The sequence below is a fragment of the Argiope bruennichi genome, chromosome 10 (assembly GCF_947563725.1).
Source record: "Argiope bruennichi chromosome 10, qqArgBrue1.1, whole genome shotgun sequence".
In the NCBI taxonomy this organism is placed as follows: Eukaryota; Metazoa; Arthropoda; class Arachnida; order Araneae; family Araneidae; genus Argiope; species Argiope bruennichi.
Window position 1 is genome coordinate 79,431,817 of NC_079160.1, and position 13,571 is coordinate 79,445,387.

A 13,571-nucleotide genomic window follows, 5' to 3' on the forward strand; every position below is an offset into this window, starting at 1 on the left:
GATTATTATGTTGTTTTACCGCAAACTATTTATATGCTATGTGGATTTATGTGTTTCAAATTTCATTGCGATAAAAGAAATTTTATCTGAGTTATCACATGTTTCATATTTATAACATAACATTTGAATGCTTTTTTCATGAAGGTATTGCACAGCAGAGCGGAATTTTTCAAGTTTTTAATTCTAATATCTACCAAGACACACATATGTATATCGACAATTGCTTTATACTATTTTTTACATCAGTCACATTTCCTTATCGGTAATCTTATAAATATCTTTACTTTAAATAAAATTTTAATAAATATCTGTACTACAAATTCATTACTACATTGTACTGTAATCTGTACTACATTGCCGGCATCCTGGCATAGGGGTAGCGCGTCTTCCCCGTGATCTGGGCGTCCCGGGTTCGAGTCCCGGTTTGGGCATGGTTGTTCTATCTGTGAGATGTGTGAATGTGCCCTCCTGTAAAAAGGGGTTGTGCAAGCGAATGAGTGATGCGTGAGTAGCAAAGTCGTACTCTTGGCCCTAGTTGGCGCTGCTATAAAAAATAAGAGACTTTCCCCTCAGGCTTAAATCGCTGTCTTCGTAACAGCGGGCTTGTCAGTGGCAAGTGCCATAAGAAACAAACAACAAACAAACAAATTCATTAAAACAATCCTAACCTGAAAAATGATGTATTATTTGAAAAATGAAACCATATATAAACCTGATGCTTGAATAGCATACCAAATGTTTTACATGGTAAGAGAACGATTTGTAACTTCTCTTCAAAGTTACGCTAATTATGGTCAAATTGAATTTTTACTAACTGGCAAAGAACTTGAAGTGTCGACTTATTTAATTTGCAGAGATTTATTCCTAATCACGTGTCATAATAGTTATTGCCATGGCCTAGATAATATATAGTCAAAAATTAATGGTAAATATTTAGATGAAATGTACCGAATTTTGTTAACCAAAGTGATCTAAAGCACTTAAGGCATATTTTTAATTATATTGGAATATACTGATAAAAGAACTACCTTACATAGGTGCTATCTTATGCAATGTTTGATAGCTTATGCATCGTGAAAAAAATTGTACAAGGTAACACTTAAAGTAAAAGAATGGCATTAAAAGCCATTTAGGAGCTACCTTATGCAACATTTGATTGCTTATGCATCGTGAAAAAAATTATACTTATGGTAGCCCTTAAAGTAAAAGGCTGGCATTAGAAGCCCTTTTTATATTGTAATGTTATTTCGTGTTAATTATAACTATTGTGGTGAAAGCTTATAAGCCATTTAACAGCTAGGCTGCCCCGAGCAATTGCTTTTGTATCGTGGTCATGTTACTGGGCTGCGAACTATAAGGTCCCAGGTTCTATCCTCATTCATACCAATCCTCCACACTATACTCAACTATACGTAATATAGATTGGATGATTTATTATGATCTATATTTAATAGTTACAATCTATTTAAAAGATTTTTTATTACGTATTTGAAATGTGGATTTATCATATTCATATTAGATATTAAGCTCAATATAGAAGTACCTGAATGTACTCTAAACTTTATTGTAAGATTGTTTTATTAAAAATCGTAAAAAAGGAAGGAAGGCAATCAATAATAGCTTAAAAATCTCGAATATCCCAAAATTCAGTTTGTTATCACGATTTTGATTTGCAGACCCCATCTTCAAATGCATTTGCTTTTGGGAAAGCGATCAGCATTCCATTCTTATTTTCAAGTGGTCTACTGTCAGCTATTAGTTGAAAGTGCGTCCTATTATATAGACGGTTGTCTACCTTTGTACAGAATTTTCTTTGTATTTCACTATCTTCTGAGTGGAGGTAATCATTCAAGAACCAGAATGATCATAACAAACAATGCATTAATAAAGCATATATCCTTCTAATGATTTTGGAGTAGTACCGATTTAGAGTACTGTATAGTCAGGGGTTAGAACTCATAAATTCCTTCATATAATTAATTTTTCTTATACCATGCTTTGCTTTAACCTACATTGACTTTTGAAGGCTACAAGTCATATGCATTTCAGTTTAAGCAAGATTTTTTAGGAGAACCTTGAACCCGGAAACCCTACATTTGTAAAATAAGATGTTAGAGTACAAGATCTAAAGAAAAAATAAATAACATTACAATTTCTTTTTTCAATATGAAATATGTTATAATTCAGATTTCCAGCAGCAACAGAATTATTTTAAGAGTTGTTAAAGTAGCTTTTAAGCACAAGAAGAAAACACACTTTAAAGACAAGTAAACAAGCCAATCTCAGAATGTTACATTATATGTGCAAACAGTATCAGTCTTTTTTTTTTCAAGGATGACAGATAACGCTTAGGTCATGTGGGGTGCATAGAAATGTATATTTCTGCACAAGCCCTCGAATGCCAAAATTAAATAGGCGTTGAGATGAGGTCGAGGCCATATCAACCAGCCTATTTATAATTTTTAGTACTTGCAGTAAAAACGCGGAAGTTGCAGTTCTCTTTTCCTTGTTCTTTTTTTCTATATATCTATTAATACAAGAACTTAAAGTATTATAAATTTTAAATTTATTCGATAAAGACTGGAACCTTTCAAAGATTCTATAGAGAAACGATAACATGATTGATTTTTTACATAAATAACTTTTAAGATATTCGATTATTTTGATTTGCATAAATCATAATTATATTTAATTTTCTTTTTCAAAATATTCTTCATTTTTGTGAAATATAAATTTTTTTTGTTTTATTTTAAATTTAATTGCTTTGTTAATAATTGTTTTATTTTAAAATTTGTTTTTTTTTCATTGAAACAAATCGTTTGCAGAATTTCATGTTTACGACTATACAGTGGAGGAATTAGGTATTATAATAACTAATTTTGCGATTGGCCACGCAAATTATGAAATTCCTCTCTCAATAATTTATTGGTTTCAAATATCAACAAATTTCCAACTTAATCAATATTGTAATTATTTATATTAATAACTTAGTGAAAATATTTTTGCTTTTATTTATTCTTTTTTCTAAATTTGAGTATCTTGGAAAAATACTTACAGTAATATAAGTCTTGAAAAAATCAACCATAATTATCAGTTATCAATTTCTTCTTATAAACAAAAGTATATGATCCTTATGTTAAATTAGACAGAGATAAATTTCAAAGAAATGTAACATTAAAAATTATTATTTTAGATCAAATATCAATAGGAATGAAAAATAGCAAATTAATTGAATGCTTTATTTGAAATATAATAAAAATAAATAATTATTTATAATTTGATGTATTAATGATGATTTAACCCTTTCTAGGGCCGTGGGAAGTATGCTTCTCACCAAATTTATCAATTTTTGTATGAAATTATGTAGATTGGCATAAGTTCTGACACATTTTTTTAGTAAGTCAGAAACTTAGATGCTTCAGTTCTTTATCTCACACAAAATAATGTGTCTTGATTTGTTACTTAATTATTAATTAACCAATTAGTTAATCAAATTAAATTTGTCTAATAAGCTAAATGAATCGCTTTTCTTATTCCAATTTCAAGCCTAAAAATATTTTAACATAATATGCCCTTTAAAGGATAAAATAATTCAATTTCAACATAAGTTATAATTCTAATATTTTGTGATTCATAGAATTTGCATTTCTTACAAAATTGTTTATTTGGCATTTTTTTTGAAATAAACCTGTTTGCGTGGACTTATCTCAACCCAGCGACTCCAGTTTACTCCCTAATCAGCTTTGTCGGAAATTTGCCACTGCTGCTACACTTAAGGAATATGATACAAACAGATTAATAATCGAGTTTCTTTTTAATGAATTCTCATCATTTCTCTATGAATCATCTTCCATCTAAAACCATAATTATAAAGACGATTCGTTGTATAGAAATTTGTAAATTTTGCTTTAAAGGCGAGAAAAAAAAACACAGATAAAATTAAAACTTACCTATCCACCTATTGATTTTAATGCATGTCCCAAAGTTTGAAAAAGTCTGTCTGATTTATTAAAAATGTATTTTATGCAAATTTTTCACATTTTTATAAAGATTGAAGCTCATTATCTGTATCGTCTTTTTGATACACTGGTCCCTTTCGTACTATCTTAAATGCTGTTAATATATTTTTCTTTTGATGGTTTCACTAATAACCTCTTCGTTGTCATCATTAACACTCAATGTGCTGTCCTCATTACTTTTCGTAATACTTTGGATTAAGACATGCACCGAAGGATGATTAGCAATCATGATACCTTAACACGGCAAAAAAAAAAGACAACTCTATTTCTTAATAGCACATGGTTCCTTGAGTTACTGATAATCTATCTGGCAGATTTCGTAGAAACTTCTCCAACTAATTCGTACGAATTAGTTGGAGAAACCTTGTAAAACAGAAATTCTTTCTTAATATGGTGTGTAAATAGTATATAAATATTGTTAAGATTTTGTACAACATTTCATTACTTAAAAAAAAACTTCATTAATTGGATGTACCTTGAGAGAAGACTCTTATACTTATATACTACTAATCGATTAAATAATTTTATTTGATAAATTGAAATAAGAAACATTTTAAACTAAGAGCTTTTGTTAATTATTTTTGCTTACTGACGTCAAAGATTCTGTTGAAAAACATATTGAAAAGTTAGGATCACAAACAAATGATCATTTTTTCGACCTTGACCCTAGCAGTACGGTCATATGTCGCGAAAGTAAATTTCATTAATAAGGATGATAGTGTTATCATTTTGAGTACGACTAAGATAATGTTATTAAAATTTAATTGAACCATTTCAAATTTGAATACAGTTAAAAAGGTAATCTTAATACTGTTGGTATCTATTGATAAAGTAAATAATAATGTATTAATATTTTAAAGTAATAATATTATGTTTTATTAATAATATAAATAGTAATGATATTTATCAATTAATCAAGTTTTAAAAATAATAATATTAAATAATAATTTATTTAAAATAATAATAATTTATTAACTTTTTTAAACAGAACCAAATTAGATATTGTTATAAAATTTAAATGAATCATTTAAAATTTGAACACAATTTTAAAAGTAATATTAATATTGTTGATATTCCTATTGATAAAATAAATAATTTATTAATGTTTTAAAATTGGTTATAATTTTTAAAAATTATTATTGGGCACGGCTGTTAATTTAAAATATGCTCTTAATTTTCAGTGAAGTTTTAATAATAATTTACTTTAAAAAAGTGAAGTACTTTTAAAAATTTTGCAATTAAATAACTAAATTGTGACCATATGTTTAAAAATATTTTTTAAATATCATTTCTTGCATATCTTTACGTAAAGATATCATTCATAAAGTTTAATCAAAAATGATATTGCTTCCTCGATCAATGTCAATAAAAATATTTTTTATTTGCTCAAAAATTATTCTTCATTTTATTATTTTGACTTTTTAAAAAATTTATTATGAAACTTAAAAATTTTTTTTCTAATAATTTGTTTTATTCCATTGCTAATTTAAATAAAAAATATTTATTCAGTGAGGTGGATTTTAAAGCGGAGTTATTTTTCTCTCTGCCTAAAAAATGAATTTCCAAAAATTTTTAAAAACTACGGCCATTTTTACTTGTACATAAATATATACATTTAAATTTTTAAATGTACAATGCTAAGTAGTCATAATAACTAAAAATACATAATATATTTTAAAGCACAAATGGCAACGCTCAAACAAATGAAAAAAAAATTTCTCTTCAGAATGAATAAACATTTCTAACGACTCAAAAGCAAAATTCTACTCTTTTTTGGCTCTTTTAATCATATTTAACGAGAAACATCCCCGTCCATGTGGCGTTTGTGTTTGCAAATGATGAATCACCTTTACGTTAGAATGTTCCAAACTAAACACCCTGCTTATCTATAACCTAGAAACTTGTGTCTGTGCCAGCTGCCATCAAAGTCGCCCCAAAATCATTCAGAAACAACAGCGCAGCTGCATCTAGGGGACAAGCATAATTAGGTGTGAATTGTTCAATGAAAAACTTGGAGAACTATATCATGAAATACAAAAGTTAGATCTACAAGTCTTGATAAGATCTTATTTACCTTTCAGAAATACCTTTTTTTCTTTTTTCCCTTTCAGAAATACCTTTTTTTCTTTTTTCCCTTTCAGAATGTTTTTTTTTTAATATTTTGTGTAATGAATTCAGAAGTTTCTGAAACATTAACAAGTTGAAAATCAATTATAATTAAGAATAACAAAGTAATATCATTAATCTTTTAAAATTATTTCTTCTTTTTCTCTTCTCTAGATTACAAAAAAAATCATGATTATGATGATTTTACATGAATAGCTTTCTAATTCAAAGCAAAAATGTTTGGACAGACACACTTTATATACGCATTAACAAAAAATTTCTTCAAATTAGGCGTGGGATTAAGTGCAGTTTTGTGTCAAAATTTTGTTTCAATCTATCGAGAAAAACATGTCTTAAACACAAATCCGATTTTCGGATACTATTAAACGTATGCCAGGGATAAATCATCAAATAACTCGCCAAGGATAAGACAGTAGTTTTGGTAAAAATGATAATTTCACACCAAAGTCATTCATTTAATTTTTCGTAACTATCGTACTCCAATGTCATGTAAGGCGCTTTCTGGCATGACAAGTTTATTATACAGCATGTGAAATAGTTTTGAAAAGACCATTTCCGCTTTCCATGCCTTTATGTTAAGGTATGTATATATGTGCTTTTATGCTTTTGCGCTGAAAGATATACTGAAACAGCCTGTCATCTTTCCTCTGGAAGACTTGGCCATATCGGGTTCCATGATTAAATTACATTGATTGTTTACGTATGAAAAATTAGAAAAACTGTAAGTTGTGGTAATTATGCCTAGATTATTAGATAATCTATTTTCTTTTTTCAATATAAAAATATTAGATTCGATAAAACCATAGAATAAATCAGAATTGTTTTCCATTTTTTATTTCTAGTATTTTTATACGTTGTTGTAATTTAGAATTTGTCTTTATCATATTTTCCAAATATTTTCTAATTTGAAAAAAAAGGCGCAGTTTTAGTTTTGATGTATTTTATTTTACTAATTTCAATAATTTAGATCTCTTTTACGCATAAAATTTTCTAAATATTTTGACATTCCACAAAATTTATTCTATAAATAATATTCTATAATAATATGTCTATTTTTACATGTTCTTTTAATAAAACATTTCTTAAGATAAAATTCAATAAGCGAACTTACTCAATAATGAAAACAGAATTAGTGTGTTAAAAATTAGGAACGTTAAAAATTAAAATTAAAAGGAACAAAGCTTGTACTTAATATAGAATTTTCACCACTCTTTGTGAAAATATTTAAGTTAAAAATGTATAAAATAAATCCACAGAATAAAAGTTGTGAATTGAACACTAGATTCTGATGGTCATAGTTAAGAACAATAATCTTTTGTCAACTGGATTTGATTTTGATCGATCAAATATACTTTTGATCGATCAAATAAATTTTTGAGTTTTAATCAAATCAAATCTTCAAATTTACTATTATTAAGGTGACTATTTATATTTATTTATTTAATAAATACCAAAAATTCGAAATTTTGCAATAAATGACCAACAATTTTGGAACTTTATTTTCCAAACTATAGAATGCAGCAACCTTGAAGGAATTGAAGCAATTAAACAAGCTTACATTAATGCTATTTTAAACAAAATCTCGACATCTATATATAAATTGTTCGTTTAAATATAATTAAGTCTGTCAGGAGTTTTTTTTCCGACAGACTTAATTAATTTTTTCCTACAGGAGTTTTTTTGTCTAAATTTTACAGCAATAATCAAAATCTTCCAAACATCAGTATCTGGATCACAGAATGGATCAACATTTCCTGTGAATGCTACAGAGTAAGGTTTACATTAATACTTATTTATATTAAATCTATTAAATTGTTGCTTTAAATTAAAAAAAAACACGAAACTAAATCTCAAGTTTTTACAGTAAATATTGAAGAAACTTCTATACATGAATGTCTAGACCACAAGGCGGATAAACCTTGCCCATGGGAGAAACCAGCAAGGCCAACCGGAACAAATCTCCTGTCGCATTTTCTTGGCATCTCCACCGGTGCTATGCAAGCTCTCTCAAAATGAGTTGAGGTTAAAAATGAAGCCTAGAGCAAGGTGTGTGGGGGCGCTTGCTTTGCTTACAGTTCTCCAAAAGTGCTGACGCAACTGCAGAATACCGCGTAGGACGTCTTTACTGTCGCTTGCAGAGAACCGGAGGTTCGGACCCATGAGCCGCGGTGTAATTTCTGGCTGCCAATGGTTCCCTTTCGACATTTGTGGGAGTAAACAGTAAGCCCCAGCGTCAGGAGAATTGTGATGGCATCCGGGATTATTGATGTCACCCTCGGCAGGGATGCGACCAGCACCCCCTGGGGGTTCCGGCTGCATGGAGGGAAGGACATTGGATTTCCTTTGACCATCCAGCGAGTGAGTGAATTTTGGTTGATTGAGTGAATTTTTGATTGAATTTGAAAGTGAATTTGGGATGAAATGAATATACTTGTCCGAAAGAAAGTATCTGAGAATATTTCAATTTCCGAAAATGAAAGTTGTTAAAAATGTATTTTGATATGCATTTGGTATTTGAATGTCTTATATATATATATATTCAAATTTTTGTGGAAAAGTTTAACAAGTTTTGTAAACGAAAAGCAAAACAAATGTTTTCAACGAATAATTTTTTAATACATTTACAAACAGTAGAAGTATTTTTAAATAAATGAAGTAATTTTCTAAATAATTATTAATTAGACAAATTTCTTTTTTTCCCAATAATAATATAGATAATTAATACTTTACAAAAAGCTTAATAAAGCACGGATGAATAATGTTAAAACTATCAATATTATAAATCAATATTATCATTTTTTTAATCAAATTCAAAAGTTACTTCAAAAGATATAAATTGATAAGGAATGAAGAGCTTATACAAAGAGTATTTGTTTATATTACCGATTAATGGGAATTAAAATTAAATTTTTTTATGAAAAAAAGTTTACAACTTTTATGTTAAGAAAAAAAGTTCCCATATTTTTAAATTTTACTTTTCATGCTCTTAAATGCATTTATTATATTTTAGAGTCTGATTAAAATTAAACGCATCTTATAAATTTTTTTAGAAAAAAAACACATTAACATTTTGTTGGATTGTAAAAATTGCACATCTTTTTCAAAAAGTAAAAAGGGAGGAAAGAAAGGCATACTTACAGAAATATATGTATCTTTAGAAACTGCTTGATTTTTATCCAATTTCAACGAACAGTTATTACAAATTTTATTAAAATATATTTGTTTCGATTAAATAATCCAATTACTTCCTTCTAAAAACTATTTATTGTTATTTCAAATAAAATTTGTTATTTAAAAATTAAAAATTATTATATCATTTATGGTCTCAATATATTCAAAGATGTCTCTTACTGAGATGAATTAAAAATTATATATAATACTATCTATATAAAAATTAATTCTTCTAGAATTTAGGATTATTTGTGTATGTATCATGTTTGAATTTTTTAAACGCAAAATGAAGTTATTTTTTTATACTCTTACATAGTTATTTCACCTCTACCTTTTCTCATTGAGCAAAAAATCGATGAATAATTGTAAATAAGTGTCTACTGTTTTGAGTTTTCCCTGTAAAGTGAGTCAGGCATTCCTTGGCATTGTGGTATAGTCAATGACAATCCATTACGCAGTCCTTGGCTTTTGCCTTCCGTTCGTTGGCGGATTAAGTAATTCGGTCTTCTTTCGCTTTCTGAATTATTTTTAGTCTCAACGGTCGCGACCTTCCCAACAGGTCTCGGATTAGCGGAGCACGAGCTTGCTTCTCTGGCGAAGAATGAAATTATAAGCAAATGTTTTCTTTCATGCAGAAGGGAAAAACTGAACTATAAATTCACTCTCGGATACAGCTGTTTTAACTCCTTACTTGAATTGGATTTTTTTTTCAGATGCACAAAATATTTCACGGTTTCAATTTCACCTAAAAATTGTTCGTTAAAAAATTATCAATTCAATTCAACACATTCTAAGATTGAAACCAACTGTAAAGTGAGATCGTCTTTCGAGAGGAAAAAAAGAAGCTATAAATTTACTCTTGGGTACAACTATTTTAACTTCCCATATGAGGTGGATTTTTTTCAGATGTAGAAAATAATTTCACAGTCTTGTTTTCATCTAAAAATTATTTGTTAATCTTCTAAAACTGAGTCCAATTACAGTGTTAGATTATTTTTCAAAAAGAAAAAAAAATAACTATACATTTACTCTTGGGTGCAAATATTTTAACTCCCTACTTGAGATGGATTTTTTTTTCACGTGTAGAAAATAATTTCGCAGTCCCGTTTTTCATCTAAAAATTATTTGTTACCATTTTAAAATTAATGTTAAATAGCCTCTCCGGAATACGAAAATGAAACTATAAACGTATGCAATTATTTTAGCATTCCAGTTAAGTTTTTTTTTTTTTTTTCTGAAAACAATTTCACAGTCTGAATTTTCTTTAAATATTGTTTATTATCATTCTAAAATTGAAACCAACGGTAGTGTTAGATCGTCTTCCCAGAAGAAAAAATGAAAACTATAAATTTACTCTTGGTTACAGCTGTTGTAACTTCCTACATGACATGGATTTTTTTATTCAGATGTAGAAAATAATTTTACAGTTTCATTTCCATTTAAAAATTGTTTGTTATCATTCTAAAATTGAAACCAATGGTAGTGTTAAATCGTCTTTCCAGAAGAAAAAAAAATGAAAACTATAAATTTATACTTGGTTACAGCTATTTTAACTTCCTACATGAGAAGAAATTTATATTCAGGTGTAGAAAATAATTTCTCAACATTAGTTTCGTCTAAAAATTATTTGTTACTATTCCAAAATTGAAAACAACGGTAGTGATTTATCACCTTTCGAGAAAAAAAATGAAACCATAAATATAGTCTTGGTTACAGCTGTTTTAACTTCTCACTTCAGGCATTTTTTTTCAGACGTACAAAACAATTTCGCAGTCTCAATTTCACCTAAAAATTGTTTGTTATCATCCTGAAAGTGAAACCAACGTTATTATTAGATCGTCTTTCGGAAAGAAAAATTGTAACTATAAATTCACTCTTGGGACAGTTGTTTTAACTTCACAAATGAGATGTATTTTTTTCTGGTATAGAAAATAATTTCACAGTTTGAATTTCATCTAAAAATTGTTTGTTACGATTTTAAATTTGAAACCAATTGTAGAGTTAGAGTGTCTTTCGAGCAGAAAAAAACCCCCGAAACTATAAATTTACTCTTAGATACAAATATTTTACCTTCCCACATAAGATGGATTTTTTTTGTGGCGTAGAAAATAACTTCACAATCTTATTTTCGTATAAAAATTGTTTGTCTTCAATTTCCATTTGAAGCAAATGGGAGCATTCGATCAACCTGAGAAAAAAATGAAATAATAAATTTACTTTTAGATACAGTTCTTTTAACTTCTTACTTGAGGTTAATTAATTGTTTACCATCACTTAAAATTTGAAACACTTTTGAGCGTTTTATCGTCTTTGAGTAAAAAAAAAATAATGGAAGCATAAAAATACTTTCAATCATAGCTGTTTGAATATCCTACTTGAGATGAGCATTTTCCAAATACAGAAAATCCCAGCACAGTCTCATTTCATCTAAAAATTGTTTCTTTTCACTCTAAAATTGAAACAAATGAAAGTGTTCTATCATTTTTCCAGAGAAAAAATGGAATATAAATTTTCTCCGGCGTTTAAATTTCTGCTTTGAGATGAATTTTATTTCTGGTGTAAAAATAAATCATTTCATAAGCTCATTTTTTATCTAAAAACTGTTTGTCACCATTCTAAAATTAAAATCAGTGGAAGTTTTTGATAATTTTTAAGCGGAAGAAATGGAATTATTAATTTACTTTTAGGCATAACTGTTTTAACTTCCTGCTTCAGTTGAATTTTTTTAGGTGTAGAAAATTCCTTTTACAGTCACATTTTCGTTAAAAAATTGTTTGTAATCACTCTAAAATTAAAATAAATGGGAGCATTCGGTTGTTTTTCAATAGGAATATTTATAATTTATTCTTGAGTACATCTATTTTAACTTCCTACTTAAATGTTTTGTTTTTGTCTGTCGGGTGTAAAAATTTTTTATACAATCTCATTTTCGTTAAAAAATTATTTATCACAAAATTAAAATGAAAGAGCACATTTGATTATAAATGCAATTTTGTGTCAAACTAACTACAAATGAAACAGATTTGATTAAAAATGCAATTTTGTGTCGAATTTTTGTTTTAATCGGTAGAGAAATACTTGTCTAAAACACGAATTCAGTTTTCTTCAGTTACTGTTGAAGGATGCCAGGAATTAATCGCCAAATAACTCGCCAACGGCGACATGATAGATTCAATAAAAATGCTATATTCACGGCAAAAGTTAATATTTCGTAACTATTGTACGCCAATGCATGTAAAGTATTTTCTGGCATGACAAGTTAATTAGAGAATGTGAGGGAATGTTTTGGAAAAACCATTCTCGCTGGTTGTATATGTTATTTAATTATTTATATTTACTTCAGTTATAAACCAAAATGAAGAAATTATGTATAAAATAATTTTATTTAATTTTTAAGAAATCATTATCTTTCGCCGTTCTTGTAGTTTTGGAATGAAACATTTTTTAAAAGCTGAGATAATGACATTTTAATTAAAGGTTCCGAGACAAATAAGCGTGTAGAATCGAAATTTTCATCGGTGACTATGCCAAAAGTCAGTTTAAATATAAACTGAATAGATCTAATTGCGCAATACTGGCAATGAATGACAAACAGTGCAAAGAAAGTGACAATAAATACACCGAAAGACAATCTAAGCATTATATTATGATTTACCATTGCAAAAAATATTGACTTGAAAAATATTGCAACGTAAATATATTTTTTGTAAATTATTGTTATATGTTAATTGATATTACTCATTGTAGATTATTGTCGTAGCTATTGATGCAAAAAATAATATAAATATACTTGTTTCTTGATTAAAAAAACAGTTGTTAGCTTTAATAAAAAATAAATACTATATCACTTATGATTCAAATATGAAATACTTAAAAAAATTTTAATTTAAAAGGGGGCGTATATATAATTTATAATACCTTTCAGTGATATCTTCTTAAAACCGAAGAACTGTCATAATAAAAAATGTTCAGACTTTACAGGCAAAATATTTATATTTTAGAAAATTTAATTTAAATGCGGTATTTATTGAATATGCCTTAAAAGCAAGGTAAAAATTAAATTATATTCTATACGCTTTAGATTCCTTCCCAATAAAAAAATTAGATTAATTACCAGTATTAAATTTAGTTTGGATATATAAATGTTACTAGAACTAATAAAGATTTTACAAAATGTTATTTTGATTCCCTATTAAAAAAAATCAAGCCGTCATAAGCGACAAGCTATGCCCCCAATATATTAACGACATTAAT

At 27.7% G+C, this 13,571-nt stretch overlaps 1 protein-coding gene across 2 annotated transcripts in view; it reads left to right on the plus strand.

The window, feature by feature from the left end:
* Positions 1-13,571, plus strand: part of LOC129988178 (PDZ and LIM domain protein 7-like) — a 73,165-nt gene that overhangs the window by 11,738 nt on the left and 47,856 nt on the right. The window contains exon 1 of one of the 2 annotated variants that reach the window (XM_056096333.1): positions 8,207-8,504. The exons of the other annotated variant lie outside the window; for it this stretch is intronic. Coding sequence (XP_055952308.1) covers positions 8,394-8,504 — 111 coding nt within the window. The 5' untranslated portion in view covers positions 8,207-8,393. Of the gene's footprint in view, positions 1-8,206; positions 8,505-13,571 lie in introns of those variants that run through there. 2 annotated transcript variants of the gene reach the window in all.